At 41.8% G+C, this 27,157-nt stretch overlaps 1 protein-coding gene across 1 annotated transcript; it reads right to left on the bottom strand.

The window, feature by feature from the left end:
* Positions 1-3,390: 3,390 nt before the first annotated feature.
* On the bottom strand, positions 3,391-27,101 carry RpL9 (ribosomal protein L9). Its single transcript, XM_071676264.1, has 5 exons — positions 27,046-27,101; positions 25,618-25,761; positions 25,328-25,450; positions 24,561-24,774; positions 3,391-3,510 (listed from the first exon to the last, which is right to left on the bottom strand). Exons 2-5 carry the CDS (start codon positions 25,753-25,755, stop codon positions 3,407-3,409), a joined length of 579 nt encoding a protein of 192 aa, XP_071532365.1. The 5' UTR covers positions 25,756-25,761; positions 27,046-27,101; the 3' UTR covers positions 3,391-3,406.
* Between the last annotated feature and the right edge of the window lie 56 nt (positions 27,102-27,157).

A 27,157-nucleotide genomic window follows, 5' to 3' on the forward strand; every position in this document is an offset into this window, starting at 1 on the left:
CGCAACCATACAACATTGTTGGAACCACTATTCCTTCAAACATACCCATTTTTGCTTTCCGAGATAATGTTCTCGACTTCCAAACATTCTTCAAGGCTCCCAGGATTTTCGCCCCCTCCCCCACCCTATGATTCACTTCCGCTTCCATGGTTCCATCCGCTGCCAGATCCACACCCAGATATCTAAAACACTTTACTTCCTCCAGTTTTTCTCCATGCAAACTTACCTCCCAATTGACTTGACCCTCAACCCTACTGTACCTAATAACCTTGCTCTTATTCACATTTACTCTTAACTTTCTTCTTTCACACACTTTACCAAACTCAGTCACCAGCTTCTGCAGTTTCTCACATGAATCAGCCACCAGCGCTGTATCATCAGCGAACAACAACTGACTCACTTCCCAAGCTCTCTCATCCACAACAGACTTCATACTTGCCCCTCTTTCTAAAACTCTTGCATTCACCTCCCTAACAACCCCATCCATAAACAAATTAAACCACTTTGGAGACATCACACACCCCTGCCGCAAACCTACATTCACTGAGAACCAATCACTTTCCTCTCTTCCTACACGTACACATGCCTTACATCCTCGATAAAAACTTTTCACTGCTTCTAACAACTTGCCTCCCACACCATATATTCTTAATAACTTCCACAGAGCATCTCTATCTTCTCCAGATCCATAAATGCTACATACAAATCCATTTGCTTTTCTAAGTATTTCTCACATACATTCTTCAAAGCAAACACCTGATCCACACATCCTCTACCACTTCTGAAACCACACTGCTCTTCCCCAATCTGATGCTCTGTACATGCCTTCGCCCTCTCAATCAATACCCTCCCATATAATTTACCAGGAATACTCAACAAACTTATATCTCTGTAATTTGAGCACTCACTCTTATCCCCTTCGCCTTTGTACAATGGCACTATGCACGCATTCCGCCAATCCTCAGGCACCTCAACATGAGTCGTACATACATTAAATAACCTTACCAACCAGTCAACAATACAGTCACCCCCTTTTTTAATAAATTCCACTGCAATACCATCCAAACCTGCTGCCTTGCTGGCTTTCATCTTCCGCAAAGCTTTTACTACCTCTTCTCTGCTTACCAAATAATTTTCCCTAACCCTCTCACTTTGCACACCACCTCGACCAAGACACCCTATATCTGCCACTCTATCATCAAACACATTCAACAAACCTTCAAAATACTCACTCCATCTCCTTTTCACATCACCACTTCTTGTTATCACCTCCCCATTGGCCCCCTTCACTGAAGTTCCCATTTGCTCCCTTGTCTTACGCACTTTATTTACCTCCTTCCAGAACATCTTTTTATTCTCCCTAAAATTTAATGATACTCTCTCACCCCAACTCTCATTTGCCCTCTTTTTCACCTCTTGCACCTTTCTTTTGACCTCCCGTCTCTTTCTTTTATACATCTCCCACTCAATTGCATTTTTTCCCTGCAAAAATCATCCAAATGCCTCTCTCTTCTCTTTCACTAATAATCTTACTTCTTCATCCCACCACTCACTACCCTTTCTAATCAACCCACCTCCCACGCTTCTCATGCCACAAGCATCTTTTGCGCAATCAATCACTGATTCCCTAAATACATCCCATTCCTCCCCCACTCCCCTTACTTCCATTGTTCTCACCTTTTTCCATTCTGTACTCAGTCTCTCCTGGTACTTCTTCACACAAGTCTCCTTCCCAAGCTCACTTACTCTCACCACCCTCTTCACCCCAACATTCACTCTTCTTTTCTGAAAACACATACAAATCTTCACCTTAGCCTCCACAAGATAATGATCGGACATCCCTCCAATTGCACCTCTCAGCACATTTACATCCTAAAGTCTCTCTTTCGCACGCCTGTCAATTAATACGTAATCCAATAACGCTCTCTGGCCATCTCTCCTACTTACATACGTGTGCTTATGTATATCTCGCTTTTTAAACCAGGTATTCCCAATCACCAGTCCTTTTTCAGCACATAAATCTACAAGCTCTTCACCATTTCCATTTACAACACTGAACACCCCATGTATACCAATTATTCCCTCAACTGCCACATTAATAAAATCTTTTCTTTCTTTCAAACTATTCGCCATTTCCCGCATTAGCGAGGTAGCGTTAAGAACAGAGGACTGGGCCTTGAGGGAATACCCTCACCTGGCCCAATTCTCTGTTCCTTCTTTTGGAAAATTAAAAAAAAACGAGAGGGGAGGATTTCCAGCCCCCCGCTCCCTCCCCTTTTAGTCGCCTTCTACGACACGCAGGGAATACGTGGGAAGTATTCTTTCTCCCCTATCCCCAGGGATAACATTAATAAAATATTTTTTTTCTTTCAAACTATTCGCCATTTCCCGCATTAGCGAGGTAGCGTTAAGAACAGAGGACTGGGCCTTTGAGGGAATACCCTCACCTGGCCCAATTCTCTGTTCCTTCTTTTGGAAAAAAAAAAAAAAAAATATATGTATGAAGGTGAAATCGCACTTCAATAGGAGTTCATACAATTTCATTCAACAGACGAAAGAATGGCCCAACCCACCCACATACACACTTATATATATACACATCCACACACGCAAATATACATACCTATACATCTCAACGTATACTTATATATACACACACAGACATATACATATATACAAATGCACATAAATCATACTGTCTGCCTTTATTCATTCCCATCGCCACCCCGCCACACATGAATAAACCCCCCCCCCTCATGTGTGTGAGGTAGCGCTAGGAAAAGACAAAAAAAGCCACATTCATTCACACTCAGTCTCTAGCTGTCATGCAATAATGCCCGAAACCACAGCTCCCTTTCCACTTCCAGGCCCCACAGAACTTTCCATGGTTTACCCCAGACGCTTCACATGCCCTGGCTCAATCCATTGACAGCACGTCGACCCCGATATACCACATTGTTCCAATTCACTCTATTCCTTGCACGCCTTTCACCGTCCAGCATTTTCAGGCCCCGATCACTGAAATCTTTTTCACTCCATCTTTCTACCTCCAATTTGGTCTCCCACTTCTCCTCGTTCCCTCCACCTCTAACACATATATCCTCTTGGTCAGTCTTTCCTCACTCATTCTCTCTTAACTCCTACATGTTCCAGTCTTACCACTTGCCTTTCACTACTTGTGCTTATCTTGGTTGCTAAGCCACAAAGTTGGCCATTATCCTTGGCTTTGTCACAAATTGTCTAACAGCCATTCATTAGCTATTGTACTATGAAACCTTTACTCCTTTATCTGGGCATCACCAAATACCTTGACATTTATATAATTTTACAAAACTAGCAAAAGGACTGATAGCATTATTCATTCATTCATGGCAAAAATAAAATTCCATACTAAATTGAGGACACTTTATTGTTCTTGTGTAGCATGGCCCTTTTCAGAAACGTAGATACCATCCAAGAATTTTCGGATATCCTTTTGTTTCACTGTTGTACTCTGTTGAATGCAAGCAGCTGGAAAAAATTAATCATATCAGAAATCTATTTGTTCACAGGATCATTCCAGAGATATGAGAATACATGCAAAATATCCCATACATATATGAATCTCAAAGCATAAAAAGGATCAGCATGACATGAATATGTTTATAAAAGGCTTCATGGAAGAAAATTCTGCACAGGCAAATACTACAAAACTAAATATCACACTAAGTAATACATAAGCAGGACAAAAGAAAATGAAATTCAACAATCTATGAGAAAACAGGTGGGTAACTGAATATCAAAAAAATGCAAGCACCATCATATAGAGGTTATTCACCAACTGTTCCTCCCTATCCTGGGGCTGACAAATGAAACGGGTACCTGTCTTTCTAAAATTTGGAACGGAAAGAACCAAGCAAAGAGAGCTTATCTTCCTCAATGGCTCAGGCTGGTGTGTTTCAATATAACCATGATAAGAAGGGAAAGATAAGTATACCCAGGCCTCACTTTAAGCAGGATCGCTGTGTGATTTTGCTATTCATAACATGAAGAACCTACTTCTATCAATCCCTCTGTTTATGCAGTCAAAATTTGCTGCTATGGTGTAGAAAGTGTAACAAAACTTTAAGCTTGCCACATTCCCAGCAGTGGGTTAGCTTTGCTGTTACCACTATTGTGCAGATCTGTGCTACTTGTGTCTTGGATATACCTGATGTGATTTTCCTGCAACCCACTCTGTCCATCACTGTTATTATGGTATCCAGACATCCATCAAAAATCTCCTACCCCCAAACACACATTTAAATGGAAAAGAACTTCTCTGACCTTAGAAATGAATCTAGAAATCTTAGGATGCACTGATGATGGTGAGGGGAGCATCAGCAATGCAGGAAGTGCATCAAATTCAGTGAGGGTTGTAGGATGGAGTAAGCATGGATCTTGGAAGGAGTACACTACATTCCCGCCACTGGGTCAGTCTTGCAGTTACCAATGTTGTGTGTGGATCTGTGCTACTTGAGTGATTTTTGTATACCTACTAATGTGATTTTCCTGCAACCCGCTGTTTACATCTGTTAACATGGCATCCAAACATCCAGTAACATATACCCAAGAACCTACAGATAAATGGAAGAAAATCTCTCTAACCTTAAATATTAAGCTTGAAATCTAAGGACACACTGAAACTGGTGAGGGAGCATCAACACTTTTGTGCTAAAAAGCTGGGTGAATCTACAATCTGCGATATAAAAAAAGAAGAGAGGAAATCTGAAGTAATGTGGTCCTCTCAACTCCACTATCTGCCAAGGTAACCAACAAGGGTTAGAAATCTATTCATAGAAATGGAAAAATGTTTTCATTATCCACAGAGTATGGGATAAAGAAAAGCAGGTTTAGAAACCTTTAGCTTAGGTCTAAAGCTGTGAAGATTCTTTATTATATTATACTTGATTGCAGTTTCCCGCTTCAGCAAGGAAACAGACAGAATGGTCCAACCACTCATATACACATTATACATAAACGCACACATCTTTTATGTATTATACTTTGTCGGTCTCCCAAGTTACTGAGGTAGTTCAAGGAAACAGACAGAACAATGGCCCAACCGATCCACATACACATGTATATATACATAAATGCCCACACATGCACATATACATACCTATACATTTCAACATATACATACATATACATACACAGACATATACATATATACACATGTACATATTCATACTTGCTGCCTTCATTCATTCCCGTTACTAACCCACCACACATGAAATGGCACCCTACCCCCCTGCACACATATGAGGTAGCGTTAGAAAAAGACAACAAGGGCCACATTCATTCACATTCAGTCTCTACCTGTCATGTGTAATGCACTGAAACCACAGCTCCCTTTCCACATCCAGGCCCCACAAAACTTTCCATGGTTTACCCCAGACGCTTCACATGCCCTGGTTCAATCCATTGACAGCACATTGACCCCAGTATAACACATCTTTCCAATTCACTCTATTCCTTGCATGCCTTTCTACCCCCTGTATGTTCAGGCCCTGATCGCTTAAAATCTTTTTCACTCCAGCCTTCCGCCTCCAATTTGGTCTCCCACTTCTCGTTCCCTCCACCTCTGACACATATATCCCCTCGCAATATATATATATATTATTATATATTATTTTTTTTTATTATACTTTGTCGCTGTCTCCCGCGTTTACGAGGTAGCGCAAGGAAACAGGCGAAAGAAATGGCCCCCCCCCCATACACATGTATATACATACGTCCACACACGCAAATATACATACCTACACAGCTTTCCATGGTTTACCCAACACGCTTCACATGCCTTGATTCAATCCACTGACTGCAAGTCAACCCCGGTATACCACATCACTCCAATTCACTTTATTCCTTGCCCTCCTTTCACCCTCCTGCATGTTCAGGCCCCGATCACACAAAATCTTTTTCACTCCATCTTTCCACCTCCAATTTGGTCTCCCTCTTCTCCTCGTTCCCTCCACCTCTGACACATATATCCTCTTGGTCAATCTTTCCTCACTCATTCTCTCCATGTGCCCAAACCACTTCAAAACACCCTCTTCTGCTCTCTCAACCACGCTCTTTTTATTTCCACACATCTCTCTTACCCTTACGTTACTTACTCGATCAAACCACCTCACACCACACATTGTCCTCAAACATCTCATTTCCAGCACATCCATCCTCCTGCGCACAACTCTATCCATAGCCCACGCCTCGCAACCATACAACATTGTTGGAACCACTATTCCTTCAAACATACCCATTTTTGCTTTCCGAGATAATGTTCTCAACTTCCACACATTCTTCAAGGCTCCCAGGATTTTCGCCCCCTCCCCCATCCTATGATCCACTTCCGCTTCCATGGTTCCATCCGCTGCCAGATCCACTCCCAGATATCTAAAACACTTTACTTCCTCCAGTTTTTCTCCATTCAAACTTACCTCCCAATTGACTTGACCCTCAACCCTACTGTTCCTAATAACCTTGCTCTTATTCACATTTACTCTTAACTTTCTTCTTTCACACACTTTACCAAACTGTCACCAGCTTCTGCAGTTTCTCGCATGAATCAGCCACCAGCGCTGTATCATCAGCGAACAGCAACTGACTCACTTCCCAAGCTCTCTCATCCCAACAGACTTCATACTTGCCCCTTTCCAAAACTCTTGCATTCACCTCCCTAACAACCCCATCCATAAACAAATCAAACAACCATGGAGACATCACACACCCCTGCCGCAAACCTAGATTCACTGAAAACCAATCACTTTCCTCTCTTCCTACACATACACATGCCTTACATCCTCGATAAAAACTTTTCACTGCTTCTAACAACTTGCCTCCCACACCATATATTCTTAATAACTTCCACAGAGCATCTCTATCAACGCTATCATATGCCTTCTCCAGATCCATAAATGCTACATACAAATCCATTTGCTTTTCTAAGTATTTCTCACATACATTCTTCAAAGCAAACACCTGATCCACACATCCTCTACCACTTCTGAAACCACACTGCTCTTCCCCAATCTGATGCTCTGTGCATGCCTTCACCCTCTCAATCAATACCCTCCCATATAATTTACCAGGAATACTCAACAAACTTATACCTCTGTAATTTGAGCACTCACTCTTATCCCCTTTGCCTTTGTACAATGGCACTATGCATGCATTCTGCCAATCCTCAGGCACCTCACCATGAGTCATACATACATTAAATAACCTTACCAACCAGTCAACAATACAGTCACCCCCTTTTTTAATAGATTCCGCTGCAATACCATCCAAACCTGCTGCCTTGCCGGCTTTCATCTTCCGCAAAGCTTTTACTACCTCTTCTCTAGCTGTCATGTAATAATGCACCGAAACCACAGCTCCCTTTCCACTTACAGGCCCAACACACTTTGCATGGTTTACCCCAGACGCTTCACATGCCCTGGTTCAATCAATTGACAGCACGTCGACCCCGGTATACCACATCGTTCTAATTCACTCTATTCCTTGCACGCCTTTCACCCTCCTGCATGTTCAGGCCCCGATCACTCAAAATCTTTTTCACTCCATCTTTCCACCTCCAATTTGGTCTCCCACTTCTCGTTCCCTCCACCTCTGACACATATATCCTCTTGGTCAATCTTTCCTCACTCATTCTCTCCATGTGACCAAACCATTTCAAAACACCCTCTTCTGCTCTCTCAACCACACTCTTTTTATTTCCACACATCTCTCTCACCCTTACATTACTTACTCGATCAAACCACCTCACACTACATACTGTCCTCAAACATCTCATTTCCAGCACATCCACCCTCCTGCGCACAACTCTATCCATAGCCCATGCCTCGCAACCATACAACATTGTTGGAACCACTATTCCTTCAAACATACCCATTTTTGCTTTCCGAGATAATGTTCTCGACTTCCAAACATTCTTCAAGGCTCCCAGAATTTTCGCCCCCTCCCCCACCCTATGATTCACTTCTGCTTCCATGGTTCCATCTGCTGCCAGATCCACTCCCAGATATCTAAAACACTTCACTTCCTCCAGCTTTTCTCCATTCAAACTTACCTCCCAATTGACTTGACCCTCAACCCTACTGTACCTAATAACCTTGCTCTTATTCACATTTACTCTTTAACTTTTTTCTTTCACATACTTTACCAAACTCAGTCACCAGCTTCTGCAGTTTCTTACATGAATCAGCCACCAGCGCTGTATCATCAGCGAACAACAACTGACTCAATAATATATATATATGGATGGGGTTGTTAGGGAGGTAAATGCAAGAGTTTTGGAAAGAGGGGCAAGTATGAAGTCTGTGTGGAAGTCGAGAACATTATCTCGGAAAGCAAAAATGGGTATGTTTGAAGGAATAGTGGTTCCAACAATGTTGTATGGTTGCGAGGCGTGGGCTATGGATAGAGTTGTGCGCAGGAGGATGGATGTGCTGGAAATGAGATGTTTGAGGACAATGTGTGGTGTGAGGTGGTTTGATCGAGCGAGTAACGTAAGGGTAAGAGAGATGTGTGGAAATAAAAAGAGCGTGGTTGAGAGAGCAGAAGAGGGTGTTTTGAAGTGGTTTGGGCACATGGAGAGGATGAGTGAGGAAAGATTGACCAAGAGGATATATGTGTCGGAGGTGGAGGGAACAAGGAGAAGAGGGAGACCAAATTGGAGGTGGAAAGATGGAGTGAAAAAGATTTTGTGTGATCAGGGCCTGAACATGCAGGAGGGTGAAAGGAGGGCAAGGAATAGAGTGAATTGGAGCGATGTGGTATACCGGGGTTGACGTGCTGTCAGTGGATTGAAGCAGGGCATGTGAAGCGTCTGGGGTAAACCATGGAAAGCTGTGTAGGTATGTATATTTGCGTGTGTGGACGTATGTATATACATGTGTATGGGGGGGGGTTGGGCCATTTCTTTCGTCTGTTTCCTTGCGCTACCTCGCAAACGCGGGAGACAGCGACAAAGTATAATAAATATAATAATTTTTTTTTTTTTTTTTTTTTTTTTTTTTATACTTTGTCGCTGTCTCCCGCGTTTGCGAGGTAGCGCAAGGAAACAGACGAAAGAAATGGCCCAACCCCCCCCCCCATACACATGTACATACACTCGTCCACACACGCAAATATACATACCTACACAGCTTTCCATGGTTTACCCCAGACGCTTCACATGCCTTGCTTCAATCCACTGACATCACGTCAACCCCTGTATACCACATGACTCCAATTCACTCTATTTCTTGCCCTCCTTTCACCCTCCTGCATGTTCAGGCCCCGATCACACAAAATCTTTTTCACTCCATCTTTCCACCTCCAATTTGGTCTCCCTCTTCTCCTCGTTCCCTCCACCTCCGACACATATATCCTCTTGGTCAATCTCTCCTCACTCATTCTCTCCATGTGCCCAAACCATTTCAAAACACCCTCTTCTGCTCTCTCAACCACGCTCTTTTTATTTCCACACATCTCTCTCACCCTTACGTTACTTACTCGATCAAACCACCTCACACCACACATTGTCCTCAAACATCTCATTTCCAGCACATCCATCCTCCTGCGCACATCTCTATCCATAGCCCACGCCTCGCAACCATACAACATTGTTGGAACCACTATTCCCTCAAACATACCCATTTTTGCTTTCCGAGATAAATATAATAATAATAATAATATATATATATATATATATATATATATATATATATATATATTTTTTTTTTTCATACTATTCGCCATTTCCCGCATTAGCGAGGTAGCGTTAAGAACAGAGGACTGGGCCTTTGAGGGAATATCCTCATATGGCCCCCTTCTCTGTTCCTTCTTTTGGAAAATTTAAAAAAAAAATGAGAGGGGAGGATTTCCAGCCCCCCGCTCCCTTCCCTTTTAGTCGCCTTCTACGACATGCAGGGAATACGTGGGAAGTATTCTTTCTCCCCTATATATATTTATCTATTTATTCACTTTGCCCCGTCGCCGGGTTATAGTGATGGGTGATTTGAATGCAAAGGTGAGTAATGTGGCAGTTGAGGGAATAATTGGTATACATGGGGTGTTCAGTGTTGTAAATGGAAATGGTGAAGAGCTTGTAGATTTATGTGCTGAAAAAGGACTGATGATTGGGAATACCTGGTTTAAAAAGCGAGATATACATAAATATACTTATGTAAGTAGGAGAGATGGCCAGAGAGCGTTATTGGATTACGTGTTAATTGACAGGCGTGCGAAAGAGAGACTTTTGGATGTTAATGTGCTGAGAGGTGCAACTGGAGGGATGTCTGATCATTATCTTGTGGAGGCTAAGGTGAAGATTTGTATGGGTTTTCAGAAAAGAAGAGTGAATGTTGGGGTGAAGAGGGTGGTGAGAGTAAGTGAGCTTGGGAAGGAGACCTGTGTGAGGAAGTACCAGGAGAGACTGAGTACAGAATGGAAAAAGGTGAGAACAATGGAAGTAAGGGGAGTGGGGGAGGAATGGGATGTATTTAGGGATTCAGTGATGGATTGTGCAAAAGATGCTTGTGGCATGAGAAGAGTGGGAGGTGGGTTGATTAGAAAGGGTAGTGAGTGGTGAGATGAAGAAGTAAGTGTATTAGTGAAAGAGAAGAGAGAGGCATTTGGACGATTTTTGCAGGGAAAAAATGCAATTGAGTGGGAGATGTATAAAAGAAAGAGACAGGAGGTCAAGAGAAAGGTGCAAGAGGTGAAAAAAAGGGCAAATGAGAGTTGGGGTGAGAGAGTATCATTAAATTTTAGGGAGAATAAAAAGATGTTCTGGAAGGAGGTAAATAAAGTGCGTAAGACAAGGGAGCAAATGGGAACTTCAGTGAAGGGCGCAAATGGGGAGGTGATAACAAGTAGTGGTGATGTGAGAAGGAGATGGAGTGAGTATTTTGAAGGTTTGTTGAATGTGTTTGATGATAGAGTGGCAGATATAGGGTGTTTTGGTCGAGGTGGTGTGCAAAGTGAGAGGGTTAGGGAAAATGATTTGGTAAACAGAGAAGAGGTAGTGAAAGCTTTGCGGAAGATGAAAGCCGGCAAGGCAGCAGGTTTGGATGGTATTGCAGTGGAATTTATTAAAAAAGGGGGTGACTGTATTGTTGACTGGTTGGTAAGGTTATTTAATGTATGTATGACTCTTGGTGAGGTGAATGAGGATTGGCGGAATGCGTGCATAGTGCCATTGTACAAAGGCAAAGGGGATAAGAGTGAGTGCTCAAATTACAGAGGTATAAGTTTGTTGAGTATTCTTGGTAAATTATATGGGAGGGTATTGATTGAGAGGGTGAAGGCATGTACAGAGCATCAGATTGGGGAAGAGCAGTGTGGTTTCAGAAGTGGTAGAGGATGTGTGGATCAGGTGTTTGCTTTGAAGAATGTATGTGAGAAATACTTAGAAAAGCAAATGGATTTGTATGTAGCATTTATGGATCTGGAGAAGGCATATGATAGAGTTGATAGAGATGCTCTGTGGAAGGTATTAAGAATATATGGTGTGGGAGGAAAGTTGTTAGAAGCAGTGAAAAGTTTTTATCGAGGATGTAAGGCATGTGTACGTGTAGGAAGAGAGGAAAGTGATTGGTTCTCAGTGAATGTAGGTTTGCGGCAGGGGTGTGTGATGTCTCCATGGTTGTTTAATTTGTTTATGGATGGGGTTGTTAGGGAGGTAAATGCAAGAGTTTTGGAAAGAGGGGCAAGTATGAAGTCTGTTGGGGATGAGAGAGCTTGGGAAGTGAGTCAGTTGTTGTTCGCTGATGATACAGCGCTGGTGGCTGATTCATGTGAGAAACTGCAGAAGCTGGTGACTGAGTTTGGTAAAGTGTGTGGAAGAAGAAAGTTAAGAGTAAATGTGAATAAGAGCAAGGTTATTAGGTACAGTAGGGTTGAGGGTCAAGTCAATTGGGAGGTGAGTTTGAATGGAGAAAAACTGGAGGAAGTGAAGTGTTTTAGATATCTGGGAGTGGATCTGGCAGCGGATGGAACCATGGAAGTGGAAGTGGATCATAGGGTGGGGGAGGGGGCGAAAATTCTGGGGGCCTTGAAGAATGTGTGGAAGTCGAGAACATTATCTCGGAAAGCAAAAATGGGTATGTTTGAAGGAATGGTGGTTCCAACAATGTTGTATGGTTGCGAGGCGTGGGCTATGGATAGAGTTGTGCGCAGGAGGATGGATGTGCTGGAAATGAGATGTTTGAGGACAATGTGTGGTGTGAGGTGGTTTGATCGAGTGAGTAACGTAAGGGTAAGAGAGATGTGTGGAAATAAAAAGAGCGTGGTTGAGAGAGCAGAAGAGGGTGTTTTGAAGTGGTTTGGGCACATGGAGAGAATGAGTGAGGAAAGATTGACCAAGAGGATATATGTGTCGGAGGTGGAGGGAACGAGGAGAAGAGGGAGACCAAATTGGAGGTGGAAAGATGGAGTGAAAAAGATTTTGTTTGATCGGGGCCTGAACATGCAGGAGGGTGAAAGGAGGGCAAGGAATAGAGTAAATTGGAGCGATGTGGTATACCGGGGTCGACGTGCTGTCAGTGGATTGAATCAAGGCATGTGAAGCGTCTGGGGTAAACCATGGAAAGCTGTGTAGGTATGTATATTTGCGTGTGTGGACGTATGTATATACATGTGTATGGGGGGGGGGGGTGGGGCCATTTCTTTCGTCTGTTTCCTTGCGCTACCTCGCAAACGCGGGAGACAGCGACAAAGTAAAAAAAAAAAAAAAAAAAAAAAAAAAAATATATATATATATATATATATATATATATATATATATATATATATTATTATTATTATTATTATTATTATTATTATACTTTGTCACTGTCTCCCGTGTTAACGAGGTAGCACAAGGAAACAGATGAAAGAATGGCCCAACCCACCCACACACACACATACATACTTATACATCTAAATGTATACATATATATATAAACACAGACATAAACATATATAAACATGTACATAATTCATACTGTCTGCCCTTATTCATTCCCATCGCCACCCCGCCACACATGAAATGAAACCCCCCTTCCCCCACATGAGCGTGAGGTAGCGCTAGGAAAAGACAACAAAGGCCACATTTGTTCACACAGTCTCTAGCTGTCATGTATAAAGCACCAAAACCACAGCTCCCTTTCCCCATCCAGGCCCCACAGAACTCTCCATGGTTTACTCCAAAAACTTCACACGCCCTGGTTCAATCCAATGGCTACACATTGACCCTGGTATACCACATCGTTCCAATTCACTCTATTCCTTGCGCACCTTTCCCCCTCCTGCATGTTCAGGCCCCGATCACTCAAAATCTTTTTCACTCCATCTTTCCACCTCCAATTTGGTCTCCCACTTCTCGTTCCCTCTACCTCTGACACATATATCCTCTTGGTCAATCTTTCCTCACTCATTCTCTCCCATGTGACCAAACCATTTCAAAACAACCTTTTCTGCTCTCTCAACCACACTATTTTTATTACCACACATATCTTACCCTTTCATTACTTAATCAAACCACCTCACACCACATATTGTCCTCAAACATCTTATTTCCAGCACTTCCACCCTCCTCCGCACAACTCCATCTACAGCCCATGCCTTGCAACCATATAACATTGTTGGAACCACTATTCCTTCAAACATGCCCATTTTTGCTTTCCAAGATAATATTCTCGACTTCCACACATTTTCCAACACTAAGAACTTTTGCCCCCTCCCCCACCCTATGATTCACTTCTGCCTCCATGGTTCCCTCAGCAAACAAATCCACTCCCAGATATCTAAAACACTTCACTTCCTCCAGTTTTTCTCCATTCAAACTTACCTCCGAATTGATTTGTCCCTCTACCCTACTATACCTAATAACCTTGCTCTTATTCACATTCACTCTCAGCTTTCTACTTTCACACACTTTACCGAACTCAGTCACCAGCTTCTGCAGTTTCTCACCCGAATCAGCCACCACACATATATACATACATGTTGGAAGATCACAATTTTGCGCGTGATCAAGATATTCCCTACGAGTCCATGGGGAAAATGAAGCACGATAAGTTCCTAAGTGCATTTCCGTGTAATAATCACATCATCAGGCGAGACACAAGAGAGAAATATAAGTCAGTTGATATACATCGGAGAGACAAAGCTAGGACGCCATGTTTAACAAATGGCGTCCTAGCTTCGTCTCTTCGATGTATATCAACTGACTTATATTTCTCTCGTGTCTCCCCTGGTGATGTGATTATTACACAAAAGTGCACTTGGGAACTTAAAATGTTACATTTTCCCCATGGACTCGTAGGAATATACATACATAAACACACACATATATTCACATTCCTATGAGTCCACGGGGAAAATGAAACACGATAAGTTCCCAAGTGCACTTTCATGTAATAATCACATCATCAGGGGAGACATGAGAGAAATAACAGTAAGATGATATACAACGAAGAGACAGCTAGGATGCCATTTAGTAAGCATGTGATTGTCCAAGACAGAGAACGAACGTATCATAAACTTATTATGTGGACAAGGTGAATTGTTTACAAATCTTATCAACAATAAAGTTATCCAATTTGTATAGACCTTCACTAATATTAAGGTTATAATTCTTTGTGTATTTAATAATAGAAGATTCAATGGTATTTCTCATGGTACTGGAGTTAAGAGTTAACCGAGATGGCATTACCCCAGTCAATATAATAATCATAGTTTTTAACTTGATTAAACAAGGCATTTGATTCTAATCCTGTTATACTATATTTATGTTGCTTATTTATGTTTCAGAAGTGGTAGAGGATGTGTGGATCAGGTGTTTGCTTTGAAGAATGTATGTGAGAAATACTTAGAAAAGCAAATGGATTTGTATGTAGCATTTATGGATCTGGAGAAGGCATATGATAGAGTAGATAGAGATGCTCTGTGGAAGGTATTAAGAATATATGGTATGGGAGGCAAGCTGTTAGAAGCAGTGAAAAGTTTTTATCGAAGATGTAAGGCATGTGTACGTGTAGGAAGAGAGGAAAGAGATTGGTTCTCAGTGAATGTAGGTTTGCGGCAGGGGTGTGTGATGTCTCCATGGTTATTTAATTTGTTTATGGATGGGTTGTTAGGGAAGTAAATGCAAGAGTTTTGGAAAGAGGGGCAAGTATGAAGTCTGTTGCGGATGAGAGAGCTTGGGAAGTGAGTCAGTTGTTGTTCGCTGATGATACAGCGCTGGTGGCTGATTCATGTGAGAAACTGCAGAAGCTGGTGACTGAGTTTGGTAAAGTGTGTGAAAGAAGAAAGTTAAGAGTAAATGTGAATAAGAGTAAGGTAATAATATTAGGTACAGTAGGGTTGAGGGTCAAGTCAATTGGGAGGTAAGTTTGAATGGAGAAAAGCTGGAGGAAGTAAAGTGTTTTAGATATCTGGGAATGGATCTGGCAGCGGATGGAACCATGGAAGCTGAAGTGAATCATAGTGTGGGGGAGGGGGCGAAAATTCTGGGAGCCTTGAAGAATGTTTGGAAGTCGAGAACATTATCTCGGAAAGCAAAAATGGTATGTTTGAAGGAATAGTGGTTCCAACAATGTTGTATGGTTGCGAGGCGTGGGCTATGGATAGAGCTGTGCGCAGGAGGATGGATGTGCTGGAAATGAGATGTTTGAGGACAATGTGTGGTGTGAGGTGGTTTGATCGAGTAAGTAACGTAAGGGTAAGAGAGATGTGTGGAAATAAAAAGAGCGTGGTTGAGAGAGCAGAAGAGGGTGTTTTGAAATGGTTTGGGCACATGGAGAGAATGAGTGAGGAAAGATTGACCAAGAGGATATATGTGTCAGAGGTGGAGGGAATGAGGAGAAGTGGGAGACCAAATTGGAGGTGGAAAGATGGAGTGAAAAAGATTTTGTGCGATCGGGGCCTGAACATGCAGGAGGGTGAAAGGAGGGCAAGGAATAGAGCGAATTGGATCGATGTGGTATACCGGGGTTGACGTGCTGTCAGTGGATTGAATCAGGGCATGTGAAGCGTCTGGGGTAAACCATGGAAAGCTGTGTAGGTATGTATATTTGCGTGTGTGGGCGTATGTATATACATGTGTATGGGGGTGGGTTGGGCCATTTCTTTCGTCTGTTTCCTTGCGCTCTTATTCACATTTAATCTAAACTTTCTCCTTTCACACACTTTTCCAAACTCAGTCACCAACTCCTGCAAGTTCTCACTCAAATCAGCCACTAGAGCAGTATCATCAGCGAACAACAACTGACTTACTTCCCAGGCCGTCTCTTACCCAACAGACAAAACTCTTGCATTCATAGCCCTAACCACACCATCCATAAACACATTAAACAACTATGGGGTCATCACACACCCCTGCCACAGACTGACATTCACTGGGAACCAATCACTTTTCTCTCATCCTACTAATACACATGCCTTACATCATTGCTAAAAACTTTTCACTGCTTCTAGCAACTTACCTCCTACACCATATACTCTTAAGACCTTCCACTATACAATCTCTATCAACCATATCATATGCCTTCTCCAGATCCATAAGTGCTACATACAAATCCATCTATTTTCCTACATATTTCTCACATACATTCTTCAAAGCAAACAACTGATCCACACATCCTCTACCAAATCTGAAACCACACTGCTCTGTACATGCCTTCACCCACTCAATCAACACCCTCCCATATAATTTCCCAGGAATACTCCAAAAATTATGCCTCTGTAGCTTAAACACTCATCTTTATCCACTTTGCCTTTGTACAATGGCACTATGCATGCATTCCGCCAATCTTCAGGCACCTTACCATGATTGACATATACACTGAATATCCTTACTAACCAAACAAAACAGTCACCCCATTTCTTATCAAATTCTACTGCAATACCATCCAAACCCACTGCCTTGCTGGATTTCATCTTCCACAAAGCTTTCACTACCTCTTCTCTGTTAACCAAACCATTTTCCCTGATCCTCTCACTTCGCAAACCACCCTGACCAAAACACCCTATATCTGCCACTCTATCATCAAACACATTCAATAAACCTTCAAAATACTCCCTACATCTCCTCCTCACTTCATCACGACCTGTTATTACTTCCCCACTTGCCCCTTCACCAATGTTCCCATCTGTTCTCTTGTCTTATGCATGTTATTTATCTCCTTCCAAAACATCCTTTTATTCTCCCTAGAGTTTAACGATACTCTTTCATCCCAACTCTCATTTGCCCTTTTTTTCAACCCTTGCACCTTCTCTTGACCTCCTGCCGCTTTCTTTTATACATCTCCCAGTCATCTGCATGCCTTCCTTGCAAGTATCATGCAAATGCCTCTCTTTTCTCTTTCACTAACAACTTTACTTCATCCCACCACTCAGGACCCTTTCTAATCTGCCTACCTCCCACCTTTCTCAAGCTACATGCATCTTTTTCACATGCCATCACTGCTTCCCTAAATACATCCCATTCCTTACCCACTCCCCTCATATCATTTGCCAGTCTACAATCAACCTCTCCGAGTACTTCCTCACACAAGTCTCTTTTCCAAGCTTACTTACTCTCACCACTCTCTTCTCCCCAACATTCTCTCTTCTTTTTTGAAAACCTTTACAAATCTTCACCTTCGGCTCCACAAGATAGAGTTCAGACATCCGCTCTCTGCACATTAACATCCCAAAGTCTTTCACATACCCACCCATTAATAAACATTTCAATAATGCACTTTGACCATCTCTCCTACTCATATATGTTATTGTATTTATTCAATTTGCTTTGTCGCTGTAGGGTAAGGAAACAGACGAAAGAATAGCCCAACCCACCCACATACACATGTATATACCTACACGTCCACACATGCAAATGTACATATCTATACATCTAAAAGTATACATGTCTCCATGGTTGTTTAATTTGTTTATGGATGGGGTTGTTAGGGAGGTAAATGCAAGAGTTTTGGAAAGAGGGGCAAGTATGAAGTCTGTTGGGGATGAGAGAGCTTGGGAAGTGAGTCAGTTGTTGTTCGCTGATGATACAGCGCTGGTGGATGATTCATGTGAGAAACTGCAGAAGCTGGTGACTGAGTTTGGTAAAGTGTGTGGAAGAAGAAAGTTAAGAGTAAATGTGAATAACAGCAAGGTTATTAGGTACAGTAGGGTTGAGGGTCAAGCCAATTGGGAGGTGAGTTTGAATGGAGAAAAACTGGAGGGAGTGAAGTGTTTTAGATATCTGGGAGTGGATCTGGCAGTGGACGGAACCATGGAAGCGGAAGTGGATCATAGGGTGGGGGAGGGGGCGAAAATTCTGGGAGCCTTGAAGAATGTGTGGAAGTCGAGAACATTATCTCGGAAAGCAAAAATGGCTATGTTTGAAGGAATAGTGGTTCCAACAATGTTGTATGGTTGCGAGGCGTGGGCTATGGATAGAGTTGTGCGCAGGAGGATGGATGTGCTGGAAATGAGATGTTTGAGGACAATGTGTGGTGTGAGGTGGTTTGATCGAGTGAGTAACGTAAGGGTAAGAGAGATGTGTGGAAATAAAAAGAGCGTGGTTGAGAGAGCAGAAGAGGGTGTTTTGAAGTGGTTTGGGCACATGGAGAGAATGAGTGAGGAAAGATTGACCAAGAGGATATATGTGTCGGAGGTGGAGGGAACGAGGAGAAGAGGGAGACCAAATTGGAGGTGGAAAGATGGAGTGAAAAAGATTTTGTGTGATCGGGGCCTGAACATGCAGGAGGGTGAAAGGAGGGCAAGGAATAGAGTGAATTGGAGCGATGTGGTATACCGGGGTTGACGTGCTGTCAGTGGATTGAATCAAGGCATGTGAAGCGTCTGGGGTAAACCATGGAAAGCTAGGTAGGTATGTATATTTGCGTGTGTGGACGTATGTATATACATGTGTATGGGGGGGGGGGCATTTCTTTCGTCTGTTTCCTTGCGCTACCTCGCAAACGTGGGAGACAGCGACAAAGTATAATAAATAAATATAAATATATACACACACAGACATATACATATATACACATGTACATAACACATACTGTCTGCCTTTATTCATTCCCATCACTACCCCGCCACACATGGAAACAACCCCCTCCCCCTCATGTGCATGAGATAGCACTAGGAAAAAACAACAAAGGCCACATTCGTTCACTCAGTCTCTAGCTGTCATGTAATAATGCACTGAAACCACAGCTCACTTTCCACATCCAGGCCCCACAGAACTTTCCATGGTTTACCCCAGACGCTTCACACGCCCTGGTTCAATCCACTGACAGCACGTCGACCCCGGTACATCACATCATTCCGATTCACTCTATTCCTTGCAAGCCTTTCACCCTCCTGAATGTTCAGGCCCGATCACTCAAAATCTTTTTCACTTCATCTTTCCACCTCCAATTTGGTCTCCCACTTCTCATTCCCTCCACCTCTGACACATCCATCCTCTTGGTCAATCTTTCCTCACTCATTCTCTCCACATGACCAAACCATTTCAAAATACCCTCTTCTGCTCTCTCAACCACACTCTTTTCATTACCACACATCTCTCTTACCTTATTATTACTTACTTGATCAAACCACCTCACACCACATATTGTCTCAAACATCTCATTTCCAGCACATCCACCCTCCTGCGTACAACTCTATCCATAGCCCACACCATGCATCCATATAACACTGTTGGAACCACTATTCCTTCAAATATACCCATTTTTGCTTTCCGACATAACGTTCTCGACTTCCTTACATTCTTCAATGCTCCCAGAACTTTCGCCCCTCCCCCACCCTATGATTCACTTCCGCTTCTATGGTTCTTTCCGCTAACAAATCCACTCCCAGATATTTAAAACACTTCACTTCCTCCAGTTTTTCTCCATTCAAACTTACCTCCCAATTGACTTGTCCCTCAACCCTACAGTACCTAATAACCTTGCTCTTATTCACATTTACTCTCAGCTTTCTTCTTTCACACACTTTACCAAACTCAGTCACCAGCTTCTGCAGTTTCTCACACGAATCAGCCATCAGTGCTATATCATCAGCGAACAACAACTGACTCACTTCCCAAGCCCTCTCATCCACAACAGACTGCATACTTGCCCCTCTTTCCAAAGCTCTTGCATTCACCTCTCTAACAACCCCATCCATAAACAAATTAAACAACCATGGAGACATCACACACCCCTGCCGCAAACCTACATTCACTGAGAACCAATCACTTTCCTCTCTTCCTACACATACACATGCCTTACATCCTCGATAAAAACTTTTCACGCTTCTAACAACTTGCCTCCCACACCATATATTCTTAATAACTTCCACAGAGCATCTCTATCAACTCTATCATGTGCCTTCTCCAGATCCATAAATGCTGCATACAAATCCATTTGCTTTTCTAAGTATTTCTCTCATACATTCTTCAAAGCAAACACCTGATCCACACATCCTCTACCACTTCTGAAACCACACTGCTCTTCTCCAATCTGATGCTCTGTACATGCCTTCACCCTCTCAATCAATACCCTCCCATATAACTTACCAGGAATACTCAACAGACTTATACCTCTGTAATTTGAGCACTCACTTTTATCCCCTTTGCCTTTGTACAATGGCATTATGCAAGCATTCCGCCAATCCTCAGGCACCTCACCAAGAGTCATACATACATCAAATAACCTTACCAACCAGTCAACAATACAGTCACCCCCTTTTTTATCAAATTCCACTGCAACACCATCCAAACCTGCTGCCTTGCCGGCTTTCATCTTCTGCAAAGCTTTTACTACCTCTTCTCTGTTTACCAAATCATTCTCCCTACTTTGCACACCACCTCGACCAAAACACCCTATATCGCCACTCTTATCATCAAACACATTCAACAAACCTTCAAAATACTCACTCCATCTCCTTCCTATATCACCACTCTTATCATCAAACACATTCAACAAACCTTCAAAATACTCACTCCATCTCCTTCTCACATCATCACTACTTGTTATCACCTCCCCATTAGCCCGCTTCAGTGAAGTTCCCATTTGTTCCGTTGTCTTACACACTTTATTTACCTCCTTCCAAAACTTCTTTTTATTCTCCCTGAAATTTAATGATACTCTCTCACCCCAACTCTCATTTGCCCTCTTTTTCACCTCTTGCACCTTTCTCTTGACCTCCTGCCTTTTTCATTTATACATCTCCCACTCATTTGCATTATTTCCCTGCAAAAATCATCCAGATGCCTCTCTCTTCTCTTTCACTAATAATCTTACTTCTTCATCCCACCACTCACTACCATCTGCCCACCTCCTACTGTTCTCATGCCACAAGCATCTTTTGCGCAAGCCATCACTGCTTCCCTAAATAAATCCCATTGCTCTCCCACTCCCCTTACATCCTTTGTTCTCACCTTTTTCCATTCTGTACTCAGTCTCTCCCAGTACTTCCTCACACAAGTCTCCTTCCCAAGCTCACTTACTCTCACCACTCTCTTCACCCCAACATTCTCTCTTCTTTTCTGAAAATCTCTACAAATCTTCACCCTCGCCTCCACAAGATAATGATCAGACATCCCCCCAGTTGCACCTCTCAGCACATTAACATCCAAAAGTCTCTCTCTTTTGTGCGCCTATCAATTGACACGTAATCCAATAACGCCCTCTAGCCATCTCTCCTACTTACATAAGTATACTTATGTATTTTCTTTTTTAAACCAGGTATTCCCAATCACCAGTCCTTTTTCAGCACATAAATCTACAAGCTCTTCACCATTTCCATTTACAACACTGAACACCCCATGTACACCAATTATTCCCTCAACTACCACATTACTCACCTTTGCATTCAAATCACACATCACTATAACACAGTCTCGTGCATCAAAACCACTAACACACTCACTCAACTGTTTCCAAAACACTTGTCTCTCATATTCTTTCTTCTCATGCCCAGATGTATATGCACCAATAATCACCCATCTCTCTCCATCCACTTTCAGTTTTACCAATATCAAACTAGAGTTTACTTTCTTACACTATCACATACTCCCACCACTCCTGTTTCATGAGCAGTGCTACTCCTTCCCTTGCTCTTGTCCTCTCACAAACCCCTGACTTTACTCCCGACATTCCCAAACCACTCTTCCCCTTTATCCTTGAGCTTCGTTTCACTGAGCCAAAACATCCAGGTTCCTTTCCTCAAACATACTACCTATCTCTCCTTTTTTCTCATCTTGGTTACATCCACACACATTTAGACACCCCAATCTGAGCCTTCGAGGAGGATGTGCACTCCCCACATGACTCCTTCTGTTTCCCCTTTTAGAAAGTCAAAAAACAAGGAGAAGAGGGTTTCCAACCCCCCGCTTTATATATCACTTTTTAAACCAGGTATTCCCAATCACCAGTTCTTTTCAGCACACAAATCCACAAGCTCTTCACCATTTCCATTCACAACACTGAACACCTATCAATTAACACAATCTAATAAAGTCCTTTGACCATCTCTCCTGCTAACATACATTTATTTATTTGCTTTGTCGCTGTCTCCCGCGTCAGCGAGGTAGCACAAGGAAACAGATGAAAGAATGGCCCAACCCACCCACATACACATGTATATACATATACGTCCACACACGCAAATATACATACCCATACATCTCAATGTATACATATATATACACACACAAACATATACATATATACACATGTACATAATTCATACTGTCTGCCTTTATTCATTCCCATCGCCACCTTGCCACACATGGAATAAAAAACCCCTCCCCCCTCATGTGTGCGAGGTAGCGCTATGAAAAGACAACAAAGGCCCCATTTGTTCACACTCAGTCTCTAGCTGTCATGTAATAATGCACTGAAACCACAGCTCCCTTTCCATATCCAGGCCCCACACAACTTTCCATGGTTTACCCCAGACGCTTCACATGCCCTGGTTCAATCCACTGACAGCACGTCGACCCCGGTATACCACATTGTTCCAATTCACTCTATTCCTTGCACGCCTCTCACCCTACTGCATGTTCAGGCCCCGATCTCTCAAAATCCTTTTCACTCCATCTTTCCACCTCCAATTTAGTCTCATGCTTCTCCTCGTTCCCTCTACCTCTGACACACATATCTTCTTGGTCAATCTTTCCTCACTCATTCTCTCAATGTGACCATTTCAAAACACCCTCTTCTGCTCTCTCAACCACACTCTTTTTATTACCACACATCTCTCTTACCCTTATATTACTTACTCGATCAAACCACCTCACACCACATATTGTCCTCAAACATCTCATTTCCAGCACATCAACCCTCCTCCGCACAACTCTATCCATAGCCCATGCCTCGCAACCATACAACATTGTTGGAATCACTATTCCTTCAAACATACTCATTTTTGCTTTCCAAGATAATGTTCTCGACTTCCAAACATTCTTCAAGGCTCCCAGAATTTTCGCCCCCTCCCCCACCCTATGATTCACTTACGCTTCCATGGTTCCATCCGCTGCCAAGTCCACTCCCAGATATCTAAAACACTTCACTTCCTCCAGTTTTTCTCCATTCAAACTTACCTCCCAACTGACTTGACCCTCAACCCTACTGTACCTAATAACCTTGCTCTTATCTACATTTACTCTCAACTTTCTTCTTTCACACACTTTACCAAACTCAGTCACCAGCTTCTGCAGTTTCTCACATGAATCAGCCACCAGTGCTGTATCATCATACATATACTTATATATCTCTTTTTAAACCAGGTATTCCCAATCACCAGTCTTGTTATACTTACATATCTCTCTTTTAAAACCAGATATTCCCAATCACTGGTCTTTTTTCCACAAACAAATCCGCAAGCTTTTCACCTTTTCCATTCACAACACTAAATACCCCATGTACACCAATTATACCCTGAACTGCCACATTACACACCTTTGCATTTAAATCACCCAGCCCTAATACCCGGTCCCGTGCACCAAAGCTACTGACACACTCAGGTGCTCCCAAAACACTTGCCACTCATGATCTTTCTTTTCATGACCAGATGCATAAGCACCAATAATCACCCATCTCTCAATCCACTTTCTGTTTTATCAACATCAATCTAGAATTTACTTTCTTACTCTATTACACACTCCCACAACTCCGGCTTCAGGAGTAGTGCTACTCCTTCCTTAGCTCTTTACCCTTGAGCTTCTTTTTACTCAAGAGCCATAACATTCAGGTTACTTTCCTCATACATACTACCTCTCCCTCCATTCTTCTCATCTTGGTTACATCCAAACACATTCAGACACCCCAATCTGAGCCTTCGAGGAGGATGAGCACTTATGAAAGAGAACCATAGCTTAGCCTTAACCATTTCTAGCAAGTATGGCTGGTAAGTTTATTAAATGTCTGAAGCTACATACTCTGAAAACTTCACCAGTATTATTTTTGTTAGACCTCCCTGTGTAATGTGGTGGTTGAGTGTTTGGGTGTGAAGCCATGCAGAGAATACATCACAATGAGCATTTTCAATGGGGGGGGGGGATGCAATACAAACAAGACTTGATTACTTACCAGTCTGGGAGACTGCCTCCACATCATTGCCCTCGATAATAAATTCATCCTTTTGTTTGGAAGAGGCAGCAATGGTGACTCCTGGTGCCATGTCTACTTTACGGATATATTTCTCTCCAAGAAAGTTACGAATTTCAACTGTCTTGTTGTTGTTTGAGATGACACAGTTAATTGGGAAATGGGCATACACAGCTCGCATCTTGTACTGGAAACCCTGATTATTTGAATATCAGTGTTATTAATGTCTACACATAAAAATCTAAAATAAACTTTGAAATAGTTTCCTAAGCTAGTAAATAAACACCAGCCCTGATGTTTCACAAAGTTTTGCTTACAATATTGTAACCCATCTCTGAAAAATTTTCCACTTAAGAATATAAATTTTTTTCAAAACTGAAAAACAATCATACCATTCAAATATGAACTTTTAATAAATGTTAACCCCTAACTTACAGCTAAAGGTGCACAGAAAGAGATAGCCTATGAAAACATTTTGCCAAAAGGCACTGCATTAATGCTCAGGAAGTTTTAACAAATAATATAATTTCTCTATGCCTCTATACTCACTCCACAGTTATCATTCCTGATTTCGATTTTGAACGACCTCACCCTTACATCAAGCTTTCTTTCAACCCACTGACTTCAGCTACTCTTAAATGCTATCTAATGAGGTCTCTACATAATTTTCAAAAACTTACTTTTTGATTTTCCCCCCTGGGATTAACAAATAACAAAAAATGCATACCACTATTGCTGCTACTACTTACATCAGTAACTCCAGTGACCATGTTGGAAATGTGACTACACACAGTACGGACTGCAGCAACCTCTTTACGATTTCCAAACCACTTATCTACTGTAACGGTTGTGCCTTTTTTCTCCCTCTTTAGCTGAAAAGTGTTTAATGTGTTAAGAAGCAAAACAAGAAAAAGCTTGTGTACAATTAAAATGAATTTATTCAGAAAGAGAGTTCATTATCACGAAATTTCACTGATTAAGTTTCATCATTAACCCAGTAGGCAATTTATCATCGATTAACCTTAACATATCTACATACCTTCATGTCTAACTTCATGTCCTTGAACGAGCGCCTCAGACTACCACGAGGACCCTTTACAAAAACTACCCTTTTGTTGATTTTGATTTGAATATTTTTTGGAATGGTCACCGACTGAGAAGTGATGATGGTCTTCATTGTGGACTGAAAGCAACAACTATAATGTAATATGGAATTCATTTAAAGCCTATTAAGTTGTAAAATAAATGATGAGGGTTATAGTAATGAATAACGTAAGATCTTCAAAATATAGAAATGGCCGAGTTCACATGCTACTTCAGTTTCTAAGGAATGTAATGATTTAACACAAAAATACACACGAACAAAAAATGGATGCAACAAACCTGTCAAAAAATGTTTATAACTTTTTTCATAGTTCTATATTAGAAGATAATAAGGAAATATGGGATGATACTAAAATATAAAAACAGATATCTGACTTACAAATGTGACATCTCTATTCTAACATTTTACTGTGTTTATAGCAAACAATTTCACTACAATGCAAAGCCTTACCCACCTTCAAAGCCTACTAGTCACATACAGATCAAAAATACATTGTTCCCAACTCTAATTCTGTGAATTGTAAAATTGCCTAGAGATTATTGACACGCATCTCACGAAAATCCACGAGATAATTTAGTGGTGCCCCCCTAAACTAGTATTCAACCAGTTTATAGTCTAGTGGATGTAGCTCAACACTGACGAATTTCACGACACACGCAACTGATATTATGTAAATATATAAACCCCTCCCCTCCCTAAAATAGCAATCACGTCTCCACATTCTAAAAACGTGACAAAAATTTCATAATGACATTTTTTAATCCTGATTTTAGGGTTCCTTGGTGGTATCAGAGGTTTGGGGAGACCCCTTCGGCCCCTGTTGACTCAACAGATGCCCAGTACACTTACTATAGGGGCTAACGCAATTAACACTTACTCGACACAGGCTGGGCCCTACACCAAGTCATTAGCCCCTTAGGTGCGAATGGACATATCTTTAGATTTATGAATAGAAATTGTCATGCTTAAAAATAATAAAGGTATGCCGAACTTAAGGGTAATCAAAAGACGTATACTCCAAAGCCTGTAACTTACGTTCCTTCTCAGATTAATTCCTGAGCAAATCAACATTCCAACTTGACACATTAACATTCCAACTTGACACATTATGTGCTAAATATTGATAAGTGATACTAGAACGCAAAACTCACTTCATCGAAATTGCATTGTTTACTTACTATGACCAGTCCTTATCAAAACATGAGGATTATAACACCACTTGTTCTCATAAGTAATCATTGAAAAACCTTGCAGTTACAACTAAAATATAAAACAAAGACCCGGATTTAGTTTATCACACTCAACACTTTATAAATATGAGGGATGAAGAAAATAAACTGGGATATTTCGGGCAACAATCACCTTTAGGTCCAAACCACGACCTCCTCACTGGTAAAGAATCTGCAAAATATTGACATAGTTTTTTTTTACATGTAAACTATATTTTATCATGAATATCTATGAATAATATAAA

The sequence above is a fragment of the Panulirus ornatus genome, chromosome 22 (assembly GCF_036320965.1).
Source record: "Panulirus ornatus isolate Po-2019 chromosome 22, ASM3632096v1, whole genome shotgun sequence".
Lineage (NCBI taxonomy): Eukaryota > Metazoa > Arthropoda > Malacostraca > Decapoda > Palinuridae > Panulirus > Panulirus ornatus.